Raw genomic sequence first — 26,850 nt, 5'->3', positions numbered from 1 at the left:
TGCCGAGTAGATAGATCAGATCCGGATGCTGCAGTTGTTCCGCGGTGATACGGACTCGACCCGCTCCTACCCACCCTGGGGTATCATAGCATGTCGGGAATCGAGGGGGGACATACTGGACGTAACTACTCCTGTCGGTTGGGGGCTCTGCCGCCCTGCCTTTCGATCGATACACAGTTGAGGAGGCCGATCACGAATGTGACAGGCGTGGGAGCGATCCTGGGAAGGCAAGGCTAAGACGGCGCCTTGCATATGGGTAGCAAGAGGGCGCTTATGCCCCGACGGTGGGGCCTTATGGGGAAGGGCCCAGCCCAATAGGGACAGCACCCCCCCACTTTAAGCACATCTCTGTATCGACTGAATAACTCTATCTAAGGGTGACGCCGGTGGAACCGGTGAACCATGCGAGCTGGTTAGATGCGTGGGGCAGAGGGCTCGTAGTACCCCCCTTTTCTTGATCCAGCCTTTTCTTCGCTTCGGTAGTTAATCACCTAAAATCCAGGGAGGCTGGCCTGCACGCCATACCTATACCCATACAGTGCCAGGCAGGCGGTGGACTCATTTTTGGATTAGGGAAGGGAAGAAGGGGCCTAAGCACGGCAGATGCCGTACACTTGAGTGGCAAAGGAAAGCAAGACCGTACTTCTTTTGCCAGGCCTGTTCTGACATAAGGTTCCCGCAGAAGATCAAGTTGGTGAGCCGTGTGATGGGAAACCTTCCCGCACGGTTCGGAGAGCACTGAAGACGAATGAGAGGTTCACCACCACATCATTGCAAGGGGAGCTCGCTCGATTCGCAGATTGGCCTGACTTGTAATTCACTTTTGACTCTGTGTTTGATAGCCTAACCGCAGTGATGTTAATTGTGTTTACATTCATAAGTAGCTTGGTCCATCTTTATTCCATTTCATATATGTCCGAGGATCCGCATAGCCCTCGATTTATGTGTTATTTATCCATTTTTACTTTTTTATGCTAATGTTGGTGACTGGAGATAACTTTCTTCAATTATTCCTAGGATGGGAGGGAGTAGGTCTTGCTTCATATTTGTTAATTCATTTCTAGTTTACACGACTTCAGGCGGATAAAGCTGCTATAAAAGCTATGCTTGTCAATCGAGTAGGTGATTTTGGATTAGCTCTTGGGATTTTTGGTTGTTTTACTCTCTTTCAAACAGTAGACTTTTCAACCATTTTTGCTTGTGCTAGTGCTCCCAGAAATGAATGGATTTTTTGCAATATGAGATTGAATGCCATAACTCTGATTTGTATTTTACTTTTTATTGATGCTGTTGGGAAATCTGCACAGATAGGATTGCATACTTGGTTACCCGATGCAATGGAGGGTCCCACTCCAGTATCTGCTTTGATTCATGCAGCTACTATGGTCACTGCTGGCGTTTTCATGATAGCAAGGTGCTCCCCTTTATTTGAATACTCACCTACGGCTTTGATTGTTATTACTTTTGCAGGAGCTATGACGTCATTCCTTGCGGCAACCACTGGAATATTACAGAACGATCTAAAGAGGGTCATAGCTTATTCAACTTGCAGTCAATTAGGCTATATGATCTTTGCTTGCGGCATCTCTAACTATTCAGTTAGCGTCTTTCACTTAATGAATCATGCGTTTTTCAAAGCATTACTCTTCCTGAGTGCGGGTTCGGTGATTCATGCCATGTCAGATGAGCAAGATATGCGGAAGATGGGGGGGGGGCTTGCCTCCTCCTTTCCTTTGACCTATGCCATGATGCTCATGGGCATCTTATCTCTTATTGGATTTCCTTTTCTAACAGGATTTTATTCTAAAGATGTGATCTTAGAGCTCGCTTACACAAAGTATACCATCAGTGGGAACTTTGCTTTCTGGTTGGGAAGTGTCTCTGTCCTTTTCACTTCTTATTACTCCCTTCATTTACTATTTCTAACATTTCTAGTACCAACTAATTCATTCGGGCGAGACAGATTACGATGTTATGATGCGCCCATTCCTATGGCCATTCCTTTAATACTTTTGGCTCTCGGGAGTCTCTTTGTAGGATACTTGGCCAAAGTGTGACCTGTTAGCCCATAAGTCAGTACTGTGACGAAGCGGCTGTTGCTCACCCGATACGATCGTACGAGGTCACAATTTACCCAACACGATCATCCGGGGTGAACAAGAATTGGGGATCGGATGCGGGCGAAATTCCCGCCAATGGCTGAGATGTTCAGTCGACTCCCTCCCCCTTTGTGGGGGTCTGGACCCCTACAAGTGAGCAGAAAAGGGAGGAGGAAAGAGGCCCTGGTGAACCATCATAATAAGTGAACAAGTGTAAGCTTTGCTGCCCGACAGTATGGAGTACTGACCACACTGAGGGACAGGCCCTGAAGCGAAGGACAGGAATGAGCGGAATCAATGTGTTCCAATTTCTGGCCTTGCACCGACCATCCAACGGACCATGGACTAAACGGCCACTGCCTGAAAGGACTATGCTATGTCCAGGGGACCGCCACCCTCCACAAGGTACATCTTGCACCTATGGGCCGCTATAACTATCCAAGAAGACACTCGAAAAAGGAAGGATAAACAAACCTACCCGGTGGACTGCCGAGCTACAAGTCCTACGACACAGGAGCGGGATTCTCTAAAAAGCCAAGGTCTTAGGTGGCCAAGAGGGCCCACTTGGAGACTTGGGATCTCAGCAGGAAATGTGAAGGTTGTTTAAAGCCGGCCGATAGGCGAAAGAGAATCCAAAAGTTTTGTTCTGATCTGAGTAGGCTCAACATAGGGAATACCCTAACCCTGGGAACCGGGGCATATAAATCCGCTTATGGCATTCACCCAAGCATACAGAGATAGATGGAATGAAAGAAAGAAAAAGTAGCTCCGAGCTCGCCCAGAAGAAGAAAGACCCACCGCTAACGATTTGGAAATCCCTGGTGGGCTGGGCCTGAAAGACAAGTGTGTGTGGATTTCCACATCCTCGTCTTTACTTTAAGACACAACTCTTCTCTTTCTCGGTCAAATGACTTGCGATAGTCTACCTTGAGTAGGACCATAGGGATCTTATGTTTGTGGCGAAAGATAAGTGGTTCTGTCACAACCAAGAAAGTTTCTATGAGTGAGCGACCCTTGATAAACGCCGATTGATACGTGTCAATGTCAATAAGTGGATGAGTGTTGTTAAAGACAATGTTTGTTCCTCTTCTTTGAAACGATTTTCATGAATCTCGAGATGATACTGATTGGCCTGAAATCCTCGACGGTGTTGGCATCTTTTTTCTTTGGGAGGAGAGTGATGGATGCCTGGGTTAGCCTCCAAACATAAAGGCCATTGCTATGAAAGAGCTGGAAGAGAGAAAGCAGTTGCGGGTGGATGATGTCCCAGAAGGCTTGGATTGCACAGATTCTACCAGAGGATGTTGAGATGCTCCCATTGCAACTCACTGATGGAGAAGAACTGGAGAGCTCAGCTAGAGCTGGAGGAGGTGGTAGTACCTATTCCCTACTGGTACCAGTGGTGGCTTGATCACTTCAAATTGGAGGGACTATTGGGCCAAATTCCCATACTGTAAAAAAGGTTTTCTTTTCTGATATATCGGAGGTTTTGTGTGCAGAGGCCGCCAGGTTGAAGTTGGATGTTGCTTTTGTAGTTCTCAGTGAAGGATGATGCTGGGTCTATGATGCATTTTATTTGGATTTTGGCTGATAGTTTTCGATGAAGCCACAGATACAACTCTTGTCTGAGACCTGTTGGCTTCATCCAGAGGGAGATGTGTTCTAGGGTGCCAAAGTACTCTTCAGCTGAAGAACTCTCTTTGGGACAAGGGCATCATCAAAGCAAAGAAATCAGAAGAAGAAGCAGTCAGTAATGCAATGCGAGACAAGTGTCATGTAGCAAGGTGCCCGGAATCTATCGTATATAGGGATTTTGGATTGCGATTTCCTTTTGGGGATCAGGCCGATTTGATGACAGGAATTTCCTTGTTTGTTGCAGCCTAAGATTGGGATTGGCCTACTCTTCTTCTATAACCGAGATCTTACAACTCTCGTGCTTAATAAGTTGGCACCTCGCATCCTGCCAAAACCTAATCCTCTTATTCTCTAGCTAGAGTTGGGCTCCTTAAGAAGATATGATACTTCTACTTTTGACACCCTTTTTTTTCCTATTTTTAAACTCAAATTGATAAAGCCACCTGGCGAGTAGGAATAGTTTCGAGTTTCTGGCCTGTTTTCTTTTGAGAATCAAACCTCTAATGGGTTTTTGCTACCAGGAGAAGGGAATGGCCATGTTGATGGGGTCTATCTAAATAGAGAGGAACCTACAGGGATGATTACTCGATCACTCCATTGTGATGACAATCACACCCATATTCTTTATTATTTCTAAATATAGATGACTGCCATCTCCCGACATAAGAAGGAGTGACCCTAACGACAACCCCTATAATAGTAGACAACACGTTTTAAATCAGACTGGAAAGAAAGATCTTTCCACACAAGAGTGGAAGGGATCCTTTAGAAATAGTTCTTAGCTCCAATCAAGCTTTCTCTGCTGTCTAGGATCGTTAGTGCTATAGTGGAGACACTTTTCTCAAATAAGAATGGTGGTCACATTCCCTTTCTGGTGGTAGTCATTGAGGATCTCAAAAACAGGGATCGCAAAAACGTGTCAATAATGACAACGCTGGGCGAAAAGGCTAAAGAAGAAAAACCTGTAGATTTGAATGCCACTTCCTTTGCTAAGATAGCTAGATTTGGATGTCCATTCCATAAGGTATAGCTGCATTTGACACTGAGTAGAAGTTACTAACAGGATAGACAAGAAGCTTTGAAGGATGTACAATGCTTGGAGGGACAAAAGTTTCAAGAAAAATGGTCTCTTTTGATGGGCATTTGTAGATGATGGTTGATACTGAAAACAATGCCTTCTCGACAGCTCTAGCATCACCAGTTATCTATTAAGCATAAAGATACATTCAAGATAACAATTAGCGGAATATAAGAAACAAAGAATAGATATTGAATAAAGAAAAAAGAGAGCAGAGCCTCATAACCGTCCTAATAGAGATAATACCACGTTCGTCTTGTTCCTTACGCCGATCCAACTCGTGCTTTTTTGGATGGATTTCCCACGGAATCAAGGGAGGTGCGGGATACGACCCATATCACATTCCTGTGCCATAGCTTGCAAAATCAAATAAATCTATCGAAGCTAGGGTGCCAGGCCTATAAGAATCAGAAGAACAATCCACACTAATGTAACCGTAAAGAAATGGCGGCTCTAACATAGCTTTTTCTCAATATGTCATGTTGTTGAAAAATCCTGTCGTAGCATGGGATGATCGACACTTTAGTTTTAGTTATTGATTTACGCATCACACATTAACTAATATTTATGGGGCTGGAGACTTCGCTAAAGCATGCACATAAATAGATGAATGAGAGATTACAAGGCAAGGAGATACAGATCTGGGGGTTGACTCAGAACTTGTACATAGGTCAGCTCACTAATGCTTAATAACCAATAAATAGTCAATCAAGAGATATGCACCAGCAAACAACATTATACTAAAATAGTGTATTAGGCGGCAAATGGCACAGAAGAGTTTAGACGATAGATTCTCTACAACAGGTAGGGATCGGGGGTTATACACTCTTTTCTATAAACAAAGTAGGCTTGTGATTGTCCGCATCCATCACTCAATCATGCAATTCAAAGAAATGGTTTACTTATCTTCTTCTAAAGGATGGAATTGCTAGATTGTCAGTAATATCAATTGAGGAAGAAGCTAGTCCCACTTAAATTCGAAAAGAAGACCTCTATTGTGACAGAAGATTCCTCGCCCACAGCATCTCACTTATTGATTTGACATAGCTCTCTATCTCCGCTCATATGAAGATAGCGTTTCATTCACTCGCTCTAGAAACCATAGGAGCTACTATTCCGAAGTTTATTAAGAATGGGCACTCACTGGATTCAGGCTTCCACCGTTCTAGCTTCTCTTCGTAGTTCACTAGAATGTATCGAGCATGTTTCTCCGGATCAGGAGGCTTTACATAAATTGCTACGATTGCCAAGTCGAAAAAGAACTGGGCATGAAAGTGAAAGTGGAAAGAGAAGGGAGCGTGACTTGTTTCAAGAATTGGATGCCCTTGTTAAGGAAATCTAGTATAAAAGGAGAAATTGGGCCTATTTATAACTTTTGGTACCTAACCACCTAAACTGGGAATAATGGCTAAAGATTGAAGGTTCTAAGCCATGTATCAGAGCCGGTTATTTGAGTATCGATGCTGTTGGAGTCTAGCTTCCGACCAATCCACTTCACTTCGGAGGACATAACAGCTTAAGAAGAAATCGAGATCAGGCCCGTGGAAAGCACACACACACGCCTGGGGAATGAATCCACTTTTTCATTCTCAATACTAGGGGGGGCTTCTCCGATTGATTGCTTTAACTGTTATTCCCCAGATTGGCGAAATGACCTTTCGTCTTGCTTCCGTAAAATAATAAAATGTGCTTTCGCCAGAAGAAGAAAAAAGAAGATAGCTCAGTAAATGGCATTCAAGTAAAGTCGAGAAATAGGCCTTGCTTTCGCACAGGAAGGAAAGAATTGACTTGGGTAAGTAAGCCCTATTGGGGGATTAAGGGCTCGAGTACGATTAGAGCGCCTTTTTTTCTGCCGCGCAGGCTTACCATTTTAAGTAGGGGGAAACAGGAGACTGTAGAAGATGAATATGGCTAGTCTACTGCTACTGTTTGATTGGCAATCCTTAGACTATAGGGATGAAGCAAAGGAGCATAACCTACCTGCAACTATGCTTTAAATCAAAGAAATCTATTGAAATTCTCATTCCAGTCTGAGGGGATATCTGAAGCTACCGATACGGGATCTCACTCAAATCCAAACCTAGCACTTTTGTATTTATTGCTTATCCTTTTAGAAGGTCCATAGCCGAGTAGAAGAGAAGAAAAGAGATTTCCTTATCTGCATGCCAGCTTTCATTCCTACTTTTGATGAAAGAAAGGTCAGTTGCTGCCGACAAGTCGACTAAACTTTCACAACTGTCACCTATCTTTAAGCACCTTCTAGGCCGCTTCCCAACCTAATGCATTCAAGTCTGCCTTCGGTACTGGTACTTCGGAATCAAGGGCCCAACAAGCGATATCAGGAGTCTTTGGCCGAAGAACTCGCAGATAAGAAGGTTATTCCATAACTATATAAAATCCATAGTCACGCTCAGCATGCGAAAGCTTGTAAAAATGACATCCCCTGTGAAAACCAATAGGATTTGTTGGGCCATCGAACACTAGTTTCTGGTTTCTCAAGACCTTGAGGCAAGGGCAGTTACGCAACATTTTCTCAATATTGAATGTGCATTTTCCCGCATTTTTTCGATTCCACTTCTGTATCAGAAATTAGTGTCAAGGGATGGAGTTCCTGTTTTGTTAACTAAGTCTCGCGTTGTTTGCTTGAGGAAGGGATGGCCGTAGCTAAATTTCGATTGCTAATCTTACATGTTCCCATGAACAATAAAGAAAAGAAGAAAAGGCTATTCCTTAGACACAGAGGTGGGATTAAGGCGTCATGCGGAACTCCAACAACATAGACCAGATGACTTATTTATTGAAAATAGGTTTAGAAGCCTGATCCTGGAGCTGAGCAAGCATGGGCACGATCCACATCGAGTGGAACTACTATAACTATATCTGTGGAAGGAAGGTGGAACCTTCACCGAATCATAGTTAGGTGGCACCCATTCCGCAGTGGGCCGACGTCACACTGCCGCTTCAATAGCTAGCGGGTAATAATCAGAAAGTGAATCATCAACCACTCATTTAGAAGCCACTCATGCAACAATGTTTAAGTAAATCCTTCCGCCCTTATTTTCTTTAGTCTAGTTGTTGGAGGAAATGTGCCTTGAACACATTACGTATACTAGCTGAGCTTTGTCCCTAATCATGACTAGTTGTTATTAGTTTCGATCAAATTTCCCCCCAGCCAGCAATGCCTCAGCTTCTCAAAATCTAGGAAGCTCTGAAAAAAGTCATCATTATGAAAAGATACTAGCGCTACTAATAAGGGAAGCTACTTTTTTCTAAGAAAGGAATAAAGCAGAAAACTAAAGAAAGAGATCTTAAGTGGGTCCCGCGAGTAGTTTGTCTTGTTTCACTCCGTACAAGAAGATACTTTCAGGGTTGCCCAAGAAGGGACGGGCCTATCTATTGGTGGTACTAGTTCCGCGGGAGGGGCAGGATTTCGGTGCCGTCAGCATGGGTTCGGCTATCGATCACAAGGGTCTAGATACGGGTCTCGAACGGAAAAGTATGCTACATATTGCTCTGCTCCAGTTCCCTCTTCTTACACCTGGTCAATTCGTTGATCGCCCCTTTTATTTCTGATTTTCAAAAGGGCCCCGCTCTCATCTCTGCTGACGAAGCCTTTATCTCTGTCTCTGTTATCCTCATACCTGCTGATCTCTTCGACTGATAGAGTCTATGCTATTGGTGAAGCTGGTTCTACCTCAACAACAGGATCTGCAAATGGATTTTCAACTAACAACCTCTGCTTCAATTTGTGATGAAAGGTCGACTAGTTTTCACCGAATCTTCAATTACGCACCGGTAACTTTTTTCCATTTTCGAGGTCCAGAGGGGAAGACGAAGTACAACCTAGTTCAGAGAGTCACGATTGAATCCAGGTTAATTCAGCAGCAGCTAGAGCAATACTCCGATATTGATTTGATTCTCCGCTACCCACCAAGGTAGAAGACTGCTTGATCCGCAAAAGAAGTATGCTTTATTTGCTTATAGAACAAAAGTATACGCTTTTTTAGGGAAAGATAGATGGAATAGGGCATTCAACAGTTTGAAGAGGTAGCCTTTTTCAGTAGCAGTCTTGTAAGCAAGCGCCATACGTTCAATCTTTACTGGCGAGAGTCTTTCCTCTTATAAAGCCTGAGCGCGTTGCATGACTTAATGCCAGCTCTTTATCATACATCTTCTGTAGAACCAATAAATATAAGGGATATGTGTTAGCACATCTTGTTCGTGCTCTGCACCACGTTTTTCCTATATACCAGCAGCTAGCATCCCATCAGTAACCTACGGGCGAGATTTCTTGAGGGGGGCTGGCCATGGTTTTTTAACCCACCCTTTCATTCATTTAAGACCCAAAGCAGAAAAGGTTTGCAATCCATATACTGGAATTTGGTTCCACTGAAGTACAAGGACTAAACTGGTCGACTCCACCGCAGGGTGCGAGATGTTGAGCTTCCTCGACGCCTACTCTGGGTATCAGCAAGTCTATATGGCTGAGGAAGACAAAGAAAAAACTAGTTTTATCGCCCCTTCCTTCTGCTACAAGCGGATGCCCTTCGGTTTGATAAATGCCGGCGCCACATTGAAGCGCCTAATGAGCCTCATCCTCAGGTCTCAGTTGGGTCGTAATGCAGAAGTGTACGTTGACGACGCCGTCATCAAAAGCCACTTGGCAAGGACTCACCCCAAAAACACCTATTTTTTTGCATCTGCTGAGCAGAACCAATTACTAGATCCTACTTCTAAGCTCTATGCTCTACTTCGGCCTTGCTCTGACTTATGGGTAGGAAGGACAATAAGCAGGAATTCATGTTGGCTAACTATTCTATCCAGGCGGAAGTTGTTTTCGTAGGAAAGACGGAAGGTTTTGCGTGTTGGTTGTATCAAATTTCCCTTTCTAATAGCATACACAAATAGATAAGAAAGTTATGACGATGATAAGGTAAATGAAAACCTTTGATTTACCTTACCATCAGTTCTGTCTTATCTCTGTGCCTCCTCTAGCCATTTCATAATTGGATATTGTCATTCAAATCTGTTATGACAACTGTTTGGTAAGCAGGGATTCGAATCAAACAATAAATACCAACTCTAAGTGTGATGGATAGTACCTGGTGCCTAATTTCATGGTATCTTTCTTGGCGCCTACCACAGGAAAACCCCTCCTTCTTTTGGGAGGAAATCAAATGAGTAAAGGTTTCTGCCGACTCCCCTCAAGGAACCACTCACTACTCAACTTGAAACCACGGACCTACCTCCTGCTTTTGACTTTCTTCTTTGTCCCAATTCATATCGAGCATGTATTTCTCCATCTATAGATAGAGAGAATAGAGGATAGGGGCGCTCAAAGCAAATAGGATTATGTATCTAATACTAATAGGTACTAACCGCATTCAAGATTGACTTGACCTCTTATTTTGGATAGGCAGAAATGCTTACGCCCTAGGGGTTTAAAGGGCCCACTCCCTTTGGTTGACTCATCAGGCTCACCACCTTTTGGAGCTCATCCAACAGTCAGTCTACTTAATCATAATCATAATCAATCCGTTGCTATTGCTATCTATCGCCATACCCACAAGAGGGTAATTTATCCAACTCCCCGTGCGAAAGCAAGTCCCGCGTCAGCAGTGATTCGAGTTGTTCCTTGAGAGCAGGCTTATGGCATTCCAGGTAAACATAACAATATGAGAGAGAACTCCGTTCGGCTTATAAGTACTTGATTAAACCAATTGTTTTTTCATTTCCCAGTAGGTCACCTTGGGCCAGCTGCTGACTTTCTAGAAAGAGACAAGGAAGTCGATTCAACATAAGGGAAGAAAGCATATTTTAGGTTTACTCCTTCCATGTCTAGTAGGAGTGCGTGCTTCTTATTGCCTTTTGAGCAGTAGTTGTATACATTCTTCACTCAGTCTAATTAATTATCTTTCTCCCTACCCAAATACCAAGGGAGGTTTATGAGTCGTATCCTCCTTACGAGATAGCGGAAGTAGCATTAGCGGGAAAAGTAAGCTCCTTTTCAAGCCTTCTCTTTCGTAACCTTTGATTAGTTCCTTAGATGCCCTTAGCAAGAATGATGCAGGAGCAAGAAAGTCTATTTCCTCCGCCTTTCAAGAATCTCGCTATTCAAATAGCACAGTATAAAATGCAATCCATAAGTCATGCTGGTCAATCAATGACAATGATAAGCTCTATAAAAAAGAGTCTATTGCTCTTCGACACGTTTTATATCTACTTCAGTCATGCTTTATTGGAGTTATCTGACGCCAAGGAGGAAGGAATAGAGATTAGGATCCTAGCCTTGTTCCGTTTGAAGTTCCTAAGAGAGGTTACAAAAGAAAGGGATGCTCAAACCAAGGATTTGGAGTCTTATTAGTGCATCAATCTACAGAAAGGTAGGGGGGCATACCTGTGTGAAAATGGAGTGTAAAGCATATTCTAGATATTTCACTTCGAATTTCTTCCTCTTAAAAGAGTCAAGTCCGCAGGGTTCCCTAAATTCCCCAGGAATCAAGTGGGACCGGGAGATCGTTGTTCATTCGGTGGTTGGCCCTCCCCCTAATAAGTACCTACCAAGAATTGGGCCAGTTAGTTCAAGCGGTATCGAATCACAAAGAACAGTTGAGTTTTCTAATTCATCTATTATTCTATTTTTTGCATTTCTAGAATAGCATTGGAGCTGGGACACACATTTCTGCTCGAGTTCCAACAGCAAACCAAATATGTTATCGTGGAAAACGAGTTTCGCCAACACAGAAGAGTTTGTGTGCTTTTTATTTTCACATGAGTTTCACATATGTGATGGTTGGTTGGGAGGGTACGACAAATGACTCTAGAATCTTTCTGGATACAGCCACTGAACCGGAAAATGGCCACTATCATCACCGAGAAAATACTATCTTGTGGACTCAGGCTCTACGTTTATGCCTTAAGGTCTTTCTCCTTACCGTGGGGAGCGGTACCACTTGCGTGATTCTAGAGAAGAAGGCGGTGTCCCAACCACAAGGTGGTTAAATTCCACTGGTGCTTGCTAGCCAGTCAAGAACGACTCGAAGACCGTGGGAAGGTCTTCACGCTACGCCGAAGACGACGATGGCTCCATACCGGGTGGTAATACACAGGTATAGGATTTCCTGTAATGATGTGAAACTGTATATTTCAGAGAAATAGCTCAGTTCGAGAGGAAGGCGGAAACAGTTCTGGTTTTATTAACCTGATTCCTATTCATTTACCGGTAAAGGAAGGAATTCTTATCTATTTATTGAGGCAATTATACTTATATCGACAATATGAACTGCATGAGAATTAGCATATAGAAATAAAGCTTTACCGAATACAGGTCTAGTAGGTATAGAGCCGTAAGCGTGGTGGGGGTGCCAGTGCTTAGGCAGATGCCCCATTGTTCATGATGTTGCAATGAATCCAGTGGATCATCCTCATGGAGGAGGTGAGGGGTGCATGAAAGGAGGTAGACCTTCGGTGTCACCTTGGGGAAAGCTCACCAAAGCAGGATTTAAGGCAGTAGTAGGGGTGGTGAAACTTTAGATGTCAAATGCCACCAATTTTTCTGCTCAAGTTAGAACGTAGTTTTTCGAAGTGAATTGGCCAGTTCCTTTTAAAAGGAGACCATTTTATTTTTATAAGCGATTGGCTTCACTTTAGATTTGTTATCGTAATTTCTCTTTTATTTATGGGTTGTTATTTATTATTTCGATTTTTGATAAATGAAACGAATCCAAGCCCAACAAGTAGAATTCCATTCGGTACCTTTGGGGTTTTCTTTTTCCTTCTGGATGACGATGTCACCGCGTCTCCTTATTGTTATTGCGATGGTGACAAGGAACAAAGGGCCGGGGAGATCATCGAAATTACCTCTAGCCCGGAGCCAGAGGGGGTCATCGACACAACGCCAACCCTGGTGGTGGGGCACTTCGAAGGTCTGGAGACCCTCCTTGAGATTCCCCCTTTATCGGAAACGCCACCCACAGGTCCTTCCTTAGCTCCAGAAGAAAGGGAGCAAGCCCCCTGGCCTAAACCTCGATCCATCCCAGAGTAGCCGCCGGCTGGACGGCGGCGAACGGGGGGAAACTCCTCAAAACGAAGTTCTACTTTGTCTTTGGAAGAATTGGAAGAATCGGACTCTAAGTTTAAAGTAGGAGTAGAGTCTTTAGAGGCTCGCTTAGAAGGAATAAAGAGAAAAAAGCAACTTCAAGCGTTCGGGGCTTCTCCTTTTGAGACCGCGAAAGCAGAGCTGGTTACGTCCATTGGGGAAAATTCCCAGTTTCGTGTGGGACTGCTTTTGTCTCTGGATGACAAATGCCCCTTGACGGGCAAATGGGAGGCTCTCGAAAAGACGATAGAGGCCATCTTGAAATGCCAAGGGAAGCCCACAGACTCCCTAGCGTCTCTACCTTACCTAAAATGCGATCTCGAGGACCCCGAAAAACTCAAGACCGCTCTCCGTCCATATTTAGGACGGTTAGGGCAATTTTTTAAGAAATAAAACCTTCTGTCGATTTATCCACACTTCCATGACTTCTAGAGGAAAGCTAACTGCTTGCTGGCTGGGAGTTGTATGAGCGGTAACGTCCACGTACGGCTCCGTGAGAAGGTGGACGGAAATGGCCTTGTTGTACCTCACTCCCGTCTTCAATGGGGTCTGCTCTTTTTTTAGGAGAGTATGCCAATATGATCTTAATGAGGTGCGGGGCTTTACATCTGACATTCGTTGGGCTTTCCTCTGCGGGAGCCCGCATCCCGGCCTTTTTGTGCAATAAACCCCTCCGGCCGAAGACTAGTGATAGGTGGTCCCGCGGAGCTTTAGGAGAAGGGTAGCCTAGTGTGTAAGCACAACAATGAACCGCGGCGAACCCTCAGACGACCCTTCTAAGATAAGGGGGGAGATCCTTAGTAGTGGTGACCCTTTGACTCTTCCACTGACTTATATATGCACCGAATGCTCATACGGGAAAGTGAACTCCTGGGTCTGGAACCTGGGGGGGGGGGTTGCTCCAAGAAAAAATCCTTTCTTTCTCGTCCACTCTAGGGGGTGCGGACACACCTGCGCGGATTACAAGTGACAGTTACAAGAATGGCGGGGAAGTGAAGAGTACCCGACGACATTCAGGGATGAATGTAGACCCATCGGGCGGGGATAATCATTCCGGTCCTGGGAGAGGTGGCGACACCAGTCTGAGCTGAGGGAAGCCAGCCAATTGAGTCACTGAAACGACCGCAGGAGGCGCACCCTAAGCCCAGCTTCTCGGAGCTGCTATTGTGAAATACGGCTTCCTTAATATCCAAATTTCAACAAGGGGGCTGGGCTGCTCGCCTTCATAGAAAGGCGACCGGGCCTAGATTAGATGTTCGCCTTTTTATAGAATAGAAAGAGAAGGTAAAGGGGGGGGGTTGGAGATTCTTGAAAGAATGCATGGCTTCCTCCTATTCCGCTTCAACAGAAGCCCTTAAAATCCTACTGCTATGGCAGCAAGGGTTATCCATTTCATAGGCGAGGGTCGGGGAGAAGCAAGCCGAACCTCTGATCGACCCGGACACGTAAAAAATTCTCGGCGCCGAGAGAAAGAAGAGATTCAGTAAGTAATTCAGTGAGGCTTTCTTTTATAAGAAGAGCATCGGCTTGGAAGAAGAAAATGAAATACGAACAACCGCGCTGGTTGTAATAGATCGACTTGAATGCGTCTTCTTGCTCGAGCATTCAAGTTGCATTTCAAGGGAGGATGACATACCATGATACTTTCTGTTTTGTCGAGCCCTGCTTTGGTCTCTGGTTTGATGGTTGTACGTGCTAAAAATCCGGTACATTCCGTTTTGTTTCCCATCCTAGTCTTTTGCGACACTTCTGGTTTACTTATTTTGTTAGGTCTCGACTTCTCCGCTATGATCTCCCCAGTAGTTCATATAGGAGCTATTGCCGTTTCATTCCTATTCGTGCTTATGATGTTCAATATTCAAATAGCGGAGATTCACGAAGAAGTATTGTGCTATTTACCAGTGAGTGGTATTATTGGACTGATCTTTTGTTGGGAAATGTTCTTCATTTTAGATATTGAAACCATTCCATTACTACCAACCCACAGAAATACGACCTCTCTGAGATATACGGTTTATGCCGGAAAGGTACGAAGTTGGACTAATTTGGAAACATTGGGCAATTTGCTTTATACCTACTATTCCATCTGGTTTTTGGTTTCTAGTCTGATTTTATTAGTAGCTATGATTGGGGCTATAGTACTTACTATGCATAGGACTACAAAGGTGAAAAGACATGATGTATTCCGACGAAATGCCTTGGATTCTAGGAGGAATATAATGAACATGACTATTTCTCCTTTTGGCCATAGCCATAGAAGAAGCTTCTCCTCCAAAGCGGAGGGAGGGGAATCTCAGGATTCCTGTAACCCTGCTTATATAGATTTTTTAAGACAACATTTAGGGTTTTTCCCGGGTTTGGTATCAAATCTGGATAAACTCCTTTCGGTTCTTAAAACGGAGGAAATTCTCTTTCTGGATTTCCGCTTCCCGCGGGATGCGAACATGTTTAAATTGCCCCTAAAGAAGATCAAAGATATGATTCAAGAAGCAATGGCTAAAGAAGAGGAAAACAGAGAAAAGCTTCCAGTGGAAGGTTGTGAAGACCGTTGTATGACGGAGGAGGAAAGGACAAAATTGCTTGAAGCATTTTCTTTCCTATGGGATAAAAAACAAGATTTGGAACTATTGAGTGGTGTAGGTATCCATCTTAGCAAATAGAGATACCGAGGCCCACCAACCTACTACTTGTTGGTTTAGTGGGGAAAGAGGAGTGGGTATGAGGGCTTCTTTCACTGTTTCCCTAAGTTCAAAAGTGAATATGGAAACGCTGTCTATGGTCTGGTTATAGCATCCCCTTTCTCAATTCCTTTCTGGTCAATAAGGATGGTTATAGCCAGCTTAGAAGGGAATTCTAAATGTAAGAAGTTGCTGGATGGTTTGCTCCAATGAAGAGGTACACCTAGGTAGGAGGGAGGGAGCTTTCCCACTTTGCAGATGAGTAGTTCTGCCACTCCGCGTTGGATAGGAAAGGGGTGGAGAAGGTTCATTTATCAGGAATCTACTTGTTGCATAATGCACATGCCACAAACGATAAAGTGGAAGCACACTCAGATGAAGAGGATGGTAAATTGATCAATAATCCCATGTCTTTTTTTGTTGAGAAATCTTGGATCAAGACATACAAGGCAGCATTGGTCAAACATAGGACTACCTAGGCTAGGTCATTCATTGCTTGGTCCGCTATATTCGCTTTGTCTTCTAGTTCTCCACAGGGACTTCCTACTACTCCGCCGAATCTCTCATATGAGAAAGTAGGTCACCTGGGTCGGGTAAAGCAGCATAGATAAGGCTGGAGTTTATGAACAAGTTGATGCCTACTAGGGCATTGACCGTACAAGCAGGTAAGTATAGGGCTCGGCTAGGAATTCGTTTATGCTTATATTTATAAGCTTTCTTCTCACTAGGTAGGGCGGGCAGTTGGTCTTATTGCCCTGCATCATATGAGAAGGAGTTCTTCCACGAAATAGAGGTCGTCTATTGTGTTTGTGGCATTGATGGATAGTACTGGTCTGTTGTCAACAAATAGACTGGCTAGGTCACAGTCTGCTAAGTCTACTAGTGGGATATGAATATGCATTAGTAGTAGTTATTGCTGCCGGATTGGTATTAACAGTTGATCAAGTCTAACGTAACGTCTTTTAAGTAGAAGGATAGGGCATTAATTACCTGGGGTCGATAGGTACACCTTTATAATAAATTATTAGCACAAAGCTCTCATCTCACTTTTCATAGGTAGGCGAAAACTCTATAGTGATAGTGTAGTGTATATTGGCTTGGATTCTTTCTATTGTTATGGGAAAGGCATATCCCCACCCAGTTCTTCTTCGTCTTAATTAATAACTCCTTCCTGAACTTCAAAGTACGATAGAAACTTACTTATATCTCGTAGGAAAACTAGAGAATGAGCCATCTCCATCTCGTAGAGAAACTAGAGAGGTGCTGGGCGCAGCTGAAAGGAAATCCAAGAAGAGTCCATGAAAGGCTAGCACAATTAGGATCCTTTGTAGGGTTTATCTCGGAAGAGAAGGCTATGAAGCGAACATCTCTTCTTTGGGAGAGAGGGGAAGATCTATGCAGGACACTTAACCCGTCCAGAGGACTGCACACAGCTGGTACAACCTCGTGTGGTACATTTTACATGTTCTTACAAGTCCGATGGTACAGTTGACCTAGTATCGAATTATTATAGATTCCGTTGGCAGCCATTGCCCCCTGCATGTCGTCTGACACAACCGAAATGAAACTTTACACCCCCTAGCAGCCCCCTGTCGGCATCAAAAATGGAGGGAAGTGCGCGTGCTGATGTTTAATCATGCGATGCCAATGATGTAAGCGCGGGCCTGTAGGTGCAGACAGTTTCGTCGGGGGCAAGCTTCAGAGGTGGGGGGTACGATTGTGGAAGATCGCGTGGAGGCAGGGGTTGGAGATGTGATGCAAGGGTGCGGGGAATTGGGTGGAAGGACAGTCGTTAATGTGGAGTCAGGACGGGCGTGAGGCAAGAAGTGGAGGGAAGTGGGATCTAGATTAGAAGAGATAAATACGATATTCCTGATACCCACGGACGATCCCTAGCCTAGCTTGGCAATCCCTTGAAAATGCAATGCATTTTCCCTTGAGATGAAATTGCTTTTTCGGTGGCAACTAAAAAAAAACTCTCAAATCAACTCATGCATATTCCCTTGCTTCTGTTAACTACGCATATCTCCTGTTTCTATACTTGCTAGCTAGCAACCTCTTATCACACAGAAAGCGTGACATGAATGCATACCCCCGTGTATACAACTCCTTACTATCTCTAATATACCATTGCTTGTTTGGCGCATAGACCTATTATTATTATTATCGGTCAGGCTTTCCTTTTGGCAGGTGATTACTATATATAATATAGCGGGCTTTCCCTTATCCGTTCGGTTAGGTATCTGACTGTGTAGCGTAGTTCGCCGATTCCCGGGGCCGGCACGGCACAACCGGATCCCCATCCTTAGCCAAAGTCCGTACTTTACCCCGTTCCTGATCCCCAATGCCAGGGTTGAATAGTAGCCAGCCATGAGATCTATACTTTATCCATTGGTCAAGTAGCATAATTGTTTACCAGGTCTTTCTTCATGGATAGATATGGCCCTACCTTCCTCTTGAGGAATCCGTTCATGATGCCCTGGCTACACTGACTGGACTATGCTGTGCACTTTCGAGAAGATTCACACTACCGGCGAAAGGAGCGGATAAGCTTATCACGAACGGTGCATCCTAGGACAGATAAATATGTATCATCCCTTTTGGAGATGACTACACTACCGGGGAAAGAATCCATAAAATACTAGTGTGTTCAATTGGAAGATCATAAGTAGGACGGATAATATCCAAAGACACCAGTCCATCCAATTCCCTAAACTTCAATCAAATCAAGAAGAAACTAAAGAAATCGCGGAAGAAAAGCAATGGTTGTTCGGGGATAGGTCCCGCAATGAAAGTATTAATAAATCTAAAGTAGATTGGCAAGAAAGAGCAGTTGGTCATCTCAGAAAGATAGATAAAGCTAAATCTAGGAAAGCAAGCTAGGAAACCCTAGATAGGAGCAATCCATTCCACCACTCCTGAGAATTTAGGGCATAATCACCCGCGGAGCAACTAGGGTACTCAACACTGTAGTAGTACAATCGGTTGTCTTTCTCTAGCCAATAACACGGCAAGAGGTGGACGGCAATGAAGTTGAGGGTAATGACAACAAACTAAATCCCAACACTTAATGAAAACGGCTCTGAATGGTCTAAAGATACGAATTATTCGACCGAGATGGGCTTACCTCACTCGTTTGTAGAAACACTTTCGAAAGAACAGACAAGATCCACCAGATAAAAAATTGGTACACCACGCACGGCTGCTCCGGTGAGCGACGGGGGCACGGGCGCGGTGTTTCTCGCAGTTGCTCGATGGCTAGGGGAACGGATAAATCCCCTTTCGAAATGACTTGATTATCCCTCGACTAGGAAACAAGAGTACTCTTTACCATAGGAAAGAAGCTAACTCTAAAAAAGAGAAATGGAATCATCAAGATAGGAGCTAGTTCCTGGATTGAGAGAGTTCTGCCTAATGCCTAAATTGGATGGTGGATCTTCAGCTTTAGCGAGTTCACTCGTAGAAATGTCCGTTTGATTGCTCCTCGGGTGCTTCCTTCTTTCAAATCTAGATTTCCTAGAATCACACCTTCGTCCATTCTTGGCAATCCTTCTTCTCTGATGGTATAGATGAAGACACCGGATCCCCATCCTTAGCCAAACCTTCAATTCAAGCTAGGGCAACAAAGGTTTCATCAGAAAGGGATGGGTGGCCTCCACTCACATATCCACTTTCTTTCGGGGCCATCTATACAATATAATAGTTCTGTTCTTTAGCCGACGTTTTTCCTTGCCGTCTATATCCGAGCGGTTCCCTTTGGCATATTTCACTTGCTTTGCTACTACGGTACCCGCATTCTTGAAAGAAAAAGGATGGATAGTTGCCCTTAGGAGACAGATGGTGCCCATTTATCCATAGAATAGGTTCAAGAAGATGAGATGCATTGATGTTAATGAACTTGAGGTGAAGTTCTAGTAAGCTTAAGCATAGGTTTAGGTGCACAAGTGGTATACCAAAATACTCGTTTAACTACTCCGCAATGGGACACCCTTCTCAAGGTGGGTCCCCTTTCGTACGACCTATTCTCTCTCTTTGAAAGTAGCAATAGAAGAAGGATAGCTTCATGAGTTCGTTCTGACTCCTAGTTCGAAAGCTTTTCCTTCTTCTTGGGAACGATCTTATCCCGAGTCCTCTGTGGAGTGAAGGAAGTGATGCCAATTCTACCGGGTCCGGTACCCACTTAACAACGGATTCCATTTCTCTTGACCGATGGCGTTCTCCCACTGACTTGCTAAGGAAGAGGCTAGTTCATGTGGATGCTGCCCTACGTGGTGTTGCTCATTTTTAATGACTCTGAAAAGAGTTTACTAATGAATTCCAAAGGATTTAGGTATTTGACTAGCAGTCATCTTCATCAGGTCTAGATATTGCTGTGAATAAGTGTTCTTTCGCTTGAACCTATGCATTAGCTTAAGCAAGCATGGTATCTTTGGACCAGACCTCGAACATCTGCTTCTATAGGAGTTCATGTCTGTCAACATAACTAGTTTGATCCCCCTTCCTAAAGTATACATACAGCTCTTTTCTATTCTGATAATAAGTAAAGTGTCCCTCCTCCACCAGTCGATGAGCCTGCCTGAGAATCTATGCACTAAAGCCATACTGCAGGATTGCCCCCCATCATTCCAGCTTTAACTGCCTATTCGGCTTCAGCAGTGGGTTTCCAAAGGCGCTCTTCCCAGATAAAAACGGTTTTTATTCTATCCACATGGACTTTTGCTCCAACTAGATTGAGCACAAAATCCAAGGACCTTGAATGACCACAAAGCCGAAGGGCGAGAGCAAACGGATCAATCACTAGAGACAGCTTTGTTTCTTGATAACAAAGATAGCCTGCCTTGACTTGAATTGAGATAAAGGAAAGGTAGTACATTGATATCGCTCCGCATTGAATTGAGAAAAAGCATTACCGGATTGTGGAGGATCAATAGACTCTGCCGTCGATAGACAGAAAGACGCTTCAATTGCCCATTTCTCTCTGCTATTCTTCGCTTAGAAGGGCTTGACTTACTTAACTTACCGCTTTCCCGAAACTAGCTAAAAAAGGGTCAGGTATATCTGCCTGATGAGATAGGGTTTTTTCTAAAGTGGGAGCTGCTGTCGGTATGGGCAATTTCTTAAGTTCTTTGATTGATTCCGTCCCTGAGTGCTACCAAAGTTCCTCTAATTCCTCAGCCAGATATTTCCCTTGCCAGACTTTCCCGATAGCGGAATCGATAGATGTTACCACGGAGCGGTACCTAGCAACCTTCATTCCTGCTTTTCCGTCTTGCCTTTGCTACTTGAGAGAATGCCTTTAACCGAGCAGCTCTTCCACTCATTTTATTAGCAATCAAACCTCTTCCCTTCAACTCGTACCGAAGGCTATGTCCCAGTAAGCATTTCCTCTGTTTCCTTGTTTCCCACCTCTGACCTTCCGCTATGACATGACCAGTCCACTAATAAGTCAGGTATCTCTGAAAAGTAAGACCGTCCTCTTCCCTTCGTCAATAGAAGAACTCCAACCATGCTTTCTTGAAATAGCAGTAATTGTCTTCTTGGTCAGCTTTCGACGAGTGACTCTTGGTTGCGGGGCCAGGGGGGACCTACTATCTACTTAACCGCTAGGCAAAGAGGGAGGAGCCAGGAAGCGGGCGTTTAGTGAGGAAGAGACAAAAAAGCATTTCGTTGATAAAGATGAGTGCTTTCGATCGGCTTGTTGCACTAAAGCTGCGAGGTTCTTTGATCGAATCAGCTCTTTGCGTTTACTTTCATCCCGTCCCACTCTCTTTCTTCTTTCATTTTAAGAAAAAAAAGAAGGCATTTTTAAATCCTTCTTATCCTTCTATACAATCCAATCATGCAGTCTAGCTCTACTTTACAACGATATATCTAGCTTTTAGTTTTGTTGAACTGCGCTTATCTCAGGAAATGAGGATAACTTAACGGAGCCCAAACTCATTTGAAATAGGTTTTCTAGCCTTTGGCTTAAATAAAAGATCCAGCTAACTTGTGAGATAGAGCTGTCTTCCTGGCTGGAACAGGATGGTACCTTATGACTTCAACTGGAAATGGCTTGCATGGATCCAAAAAAAAACTCAAACCAAGTATTCAATAATTAGTGGGACCTAGAATGAAACTACCATTGTCTTCCCATACTCATCTACATCAACCACCGGCTACAGAGGGAGCTAGCCTGGAAAGAAAAGGAAATGAATGGAGGGTATATGTATTTCACTAGTAAAATCCCTTCATTAAAGACACACTCAAAAATAGTTTGTTTCAAAGAAAAGGAAATACCACTGAAGAAGATCTTACTTTTTTGGCATTAACTGAAAGCCCAGACACTCTGTTAAAATGAGTCATGATACTAGTAAGCTCTTGGATAGAATTCAGATCACCACCACTGAAAAAAAAGATCATCTGCAAAGCACAGATGGTTGAGTCTGAGCCTCAACCAGCCTTTGTGAAAAAACTAGATTGCAGCTGACTTTTATGCTTAAAAGCCCTATATTAGAGTTACGACCGTCCACCAATAGAATAGAGACAGCGAAAGAAAGGGACAATATATTGGAATCTAAAGCCAGGGAGCTTCTAAATAGCTAGGGAATTAGCCTGGATGATGATGAAGACATCTCCCGGGCAGCAGATCTTATTTTATATGGGAAAAGGCGCGATCAAGTCAACTATGCGATCCGAGCCTTAAACCGTGTAACCTCCAAAACCTGGAAGGACTTCCTGGATGAATTAAGAAAGTTGAGTGGGCCGTTTAGTTTATATAGATGAAATAGAATGTATAAAAAGTTTGATCTATTCTGTTGAAATAGAATACCCTAAAAAAGTTTTCTAAACGTGGGCCACCATTTGTATTCCGACGAAATGCTATCACCCAGAAAACAGAGATTGAAAGGATAGTAGAGGAGCTGTTGCAAAATGCTGTAATCAGGCCCAGTACAAGCCCCAAAGCAGCTCTGGTGTTGAAGAAAGATGGAACCTGGAGAATGTGTTTCGACTATCGAAAACTAAATGCAGCAACTATGTTTTCCAAATACCCCATTCCTATCATAGAAGACCGGCACTTTTGGATGAGGTGTGAACTAAGATAGATTTAAGGGCTGGTTATCACCAAATAAGAATGAAAGGAAGAGGATATCTACAAAACAGCCTGAAGGACCGGATTTTTGAATTCAAGGTGATGCCCCGGCAACCTTTCAACAACTCATGAATAGTGTTTTTAAAAGAGATATGTTGGAAAGGGGTATTGGTCTTTTTCGATGACATTCTAGTGTACAGTTCTACCATGGTGGAGCATCTCAAGTTGCTAGAGGAAGTGTTCCGGCAGAATAAACTTTTTGTGGGTGAGCCAAATTTCATAAAGGAAATACATTATTTATGAAATTGGGGTATCTACTGATACAAACAAGGTAGAGGGCATGACAGCTTGGCCAGAACCAGCCAATGTCAGAGAACTCCGAGGGTTGGAGGGGTTATTACAGGAGGTTTGTACCGGGGTATGGAGCTATCAGCAGGCCTTTAACTGAATTGTTAAAGAAAGGTGTGGAGAAGAAGTCAGAAAAGCATTTCTCAAGGTCAAAAGTGCTAAGGTATGGTGATGCCTTTGAACATTGACTGGGAGAGCGGCTTGAAAGAGTTGGGACAGACTAGAAGCTTTGAAGTTTATGTTCTTTAAAAAGATAATAGCAATCTTGACTTACATCCGGTCAAGATCCCCGTGAAGGAATGCTGATTGAACATCGAGCTGATAAAGAGGGAGTACCATACCCAAGATACTCCATTAAAGGAAAGGTATGCTTTTTGGTTTCTTTGGTCCGAGAACAAACACCACAAACTCTCGCAGTCGATGAGGAAATGTTAGTAAAACTACATTTCAGTAATCCGTCTGGCCTTAACCTCTACGCAAGTAGATCTTACATATAGACCCATGATTAGGTAACTACTTCTTCTTTTATTCGGAGTATCCAATGGAAAGTGGGCCTCTATCTACAGGTCATGGATACCTGGGCGCTAGAAAGGTTACCGAACCAGGGTTAAGTGAGGCTGTTCAAACTTCATGGCCTTCACTATCGGATGTATATGAGTAAAATCAGACATCAGTATCACAACCTAGCGTTATCCAGATCTTTCATTGATCCAGGCGATTTTGGGAAGGACTCAGCATTCTCCCACAAAAGGCCAGGCCTTGAGTTTCTAGCCGACTCATATAAGTCAGGGTGTCAATTTTTTTTAGGTGACGTATCTTTCTCTCTGATGTTCTCCATGGTCTCAAAGGATGATCAGTCAGATAGCGACATTGGTAAATAAAAAGAAGAAGTTTACACGCCGGGTGCATACTTCAGTGCCACTAATTAGCGACTTTTTTTGCCCTTTACCTACACCATGTAGACCGGAGGATTACACAGAATCCCATTAGCGAGTTTCAGACAGCTAGGTTATTCAAGAAACTTGGAATACCAACTCCAATGCTTGGCTTGCTGAATCAGCATATGGATTACTTCATTGAATTTCTCGGCCCGAGCTCTTGTGATTGGTCCACTTGGCAGGTGGAGTGGATCCTTAGCAAGTTCATGTGTTCCTTGTTTACGTAGCTCTTCTGTTGGATCACGTAGCCCCTCCGTTGGATTACGTTGCTCTGCCCTTGGATTACTTGAGTCATTTCTGGGTTTACTTGGCTGCTCCGCAACATGTTGGTTACTTGATCCTTCGCTTTGTTTACTTGGGAGCCCAATACTTATTGGTTGGGAAAATTACCTTCCAAGGAAAATGATCCTCCCACTGGACCGAAAAACCCATATATTCCCATGGGAATGGGTGGTGCTGAACAAGCAGACATGCCCAATGTTTTTTATCTTTACTGCAATCCTGGTTAGGTAAAAGGAATTCCACAGCAGCGGGTACGTGATTAGTTACAACCAACGGAAAGACTTATTGAAATAATAGGGAATTTCCTCATCCAGTCTACTCCTAGGACTACATCATATGCTCCCAACTCCATGGCCAACAAATCAAACTTCAATCGATATCCTTGCATCTCCCACTGTACACCAGAACACATCCCATACAATCGGCCCAAAGAGCATCAATAAGCAGACCTACTAAATAGGCATAGAGATACATTAGCCGAGTTTGCTTACAACAACTGCTATCACTCTAGCATCGGAATGGCACCTTTCGAAGCACTCTACGGGAACCTTTGTCATACCTCGATTTGTTGGGGTTGGCACGTACCGACCGACGGGGCCACAGAAGATGAAGGAGAGTGCCGAGTAGATTCCACTTATTCTAGATTAAAAGCAGTTCAGGACCAGGTACGCCGACCACGATATTTGGAGTTTGCAGTAGGTGATCATGCTTGACTTCGGCTTGAACCTACAAAGAGTGTGATGCGTTTTTGAGTGAAGGATTAGGTATAGCTGACCGATACATCGGACCTTTCTTGGCCCATATCCCCCTAGCCCTTACTCCCTTGTTTCGGTGGTTGGTCTCTACCTTTTTCTGTCTCTTGGCTAGTTTGTCTTCCTCTTCTTTTTGAGGGTAACGTAGTAAAAATCCTTTATTTCAGGGGATTTCCCTTTTCTTTCCAAATGAATTTATGCTTAGTCTAAAATTGGTAAATACCAAATAATATATATATATATATATATTATTTGAAATATGTACCAGTTTCCTGAAACTAACAAATAGAGTTATAGCTTTGATTGACTTACTAGCTTACGGGAATGCTTTGAATCTCAACTTACTTTGAACGAGTGCTTCCCACATAGATTGCTGGAAAGAGGAGTGAGCCGGGGCAGAATTTGAAGCACGGGAGAAGGAAAAAGAAGTATACAAGGGGTGCGTAGTTGGTATATGTACGGTATAGACCTTTCTTTGTGAATAGCTAGTTCAGTTACAAGGGTGTATACAAAGGTCTGCTTATAGGTTGAAAAAGCCTGTAGAGATAGCCTAGATAGCCAAGAAGATATACGTATTTCATAGAGCTAGCTAATAAAGCTTTTGTTAACTTCAAATACGCTATTGAATGCAACGGCAAATAAAGAAGAAGAAAGTGCCAGAGCTAAGAGCTAATAGATTCCCAGTCTATGCATGGATAAAGGAATGATAAGAGCTATGAGCAGTTTATTAAACTACACTACGGCTAATATATATAAGGACAAATCAACTAGAAAAAACCGTTGCCAAAGAAACCATTTGTTTAAGCTTATTCGTTCGCGCTAGGCTAAAAAACTAGATAGAAGAAATAGAGGCCGCCAAGGTCTTCAACCATTAGCGGGTAGGATCCTTTGCTTACTACTTGAAGCAGAAACCTAGAAGAGGAATTCTTTCTATTCCAAAATCCATCTTCTTCCGGTCCGCTTCATTCATTCCCTTACTAATAAATCCAATTCATCGCTAATGGCGAAACCAGCCTGTATGTACACCGCACAAGTAACCGTTGCTTGGTAGGTTCGATCAACTCTTCTCACCTTTCCGTCGACATCTACTAAGGCTTCAGCTTAAGTGGGTTCAGCCGCCCCAAATATGACTCGATCCAGGGTTATATATCATAAAGGGCTTCGACAAGGGGTTTGATTCGTTCTTTGAGCAAAAAGATAAGGTCGGAATACCGGAGTTCTTTCTTTGCTTCCAAGAACATAGATTCCTTCTTCAACCCAGGTCATGACCGAGGGCGGGTATCTCACTCGCATATCTAGAGCCCAGCATCTCTCCTAAACGACACCTTCTGCAGACTCTACTGGTGGTATTTCCCGAGGCGAGGGTAAATATGTGCATTCATATCGGTCAGGAAACGACCATGACTCTTCTTCTTTCCGGGAAGCTATGGGCACCTCACAATTCTTATACGACATTAGTGGAAGCGAACATTTGTAGCATTCATTGTCACTAATCATTGACAACAGAAGAAAAAGAAGCCGTACGACAACTTAAGGAATCTTTAGATTTGGCGGCTATAGACTCAAAGGGCATAGACAGGCTGCTGGTACTTTTTTTAGCTAACTAAAGTCCAACTTCCTTTGCCGAAATAGGATGAAACGGATCAACCAATTCAACTTAGCATCACCCGACTCGTAACTTCAAGCACAACCATCCATCTCAATCCAAAATCTCCGATCGTCTGTGATCCAAACCCAAACTCTCCTCCGGTTTTGGATATATAGACAGTGCCTGCTCTCAAACCAACCAAGACAGCAGCAAGTTCCTATCGAGAACAAGACGACAGATCAATATGACCAATTTCTATAATATCTCGGGTGAATACGTGAA

General features: G+C 43.6%; 1 protein-coding gene and 1 pseudogene across 1 annotated transcript; one reads left to right on the top strand and one right to left on the bottom strand.

The window, feature by feature from the left end:
• Nucleotides 1-4,732: 4,732 nt before the first annotated feature.
• LOC119272767 lies at nucleotides 4,733-13,923 on the bottom strand (annotated as a pseudogene).
• A 624-nt stretch (nucleotides 13,924-14,547) lies between these two features.
• Nucleotides 14,548-15,570, top strand: LOC119272766 (NADH-ubiquinone oxidoreductase chain 6-like). The gene has a single exon (XM_037554168.1). The coding sequence runs from the start codon at nucleotides 14,548-14,550 to the stop codon at nucleotides 15,568-15,570; it is 1,023 nt and encodes a 340-aa protein (XP_037410065.1).
• Nucleotides 15,571-26,850: the final 11,280 nt, after the last annotated feature.

The sequence above is a fragment of the Triticum dicoccoides genome, chromosome 3A (genome assembly GCF_002162155.2).
Source record: "Triticum dicoccoides isolate Atlit2015 ecotype Zavitan chromosome 3A, WEW_v2.0, whole genome shotgun sequence".
NCBI classification, from domain to species: domain Eukaryota; kingdom Viridiplantae; phylum Streptophyta; class Magnoliopsida; order Poales; family Poaceae; genus Triticum; species Triticum dicoccoides.
This window is presented reverse-complemented; position numbering and strand designations above follow the sequence as displayed.

What these genes read in the sequence shown, in the direction of transcription:
- LOC119272766 (XM_037554168.1), top strand. Translation starts at nt 14,548, where the DNA reads ATGATACTTTCTGTTTTGTCGAGCCCTGCTTTGGTCTCTGGTTTGATG.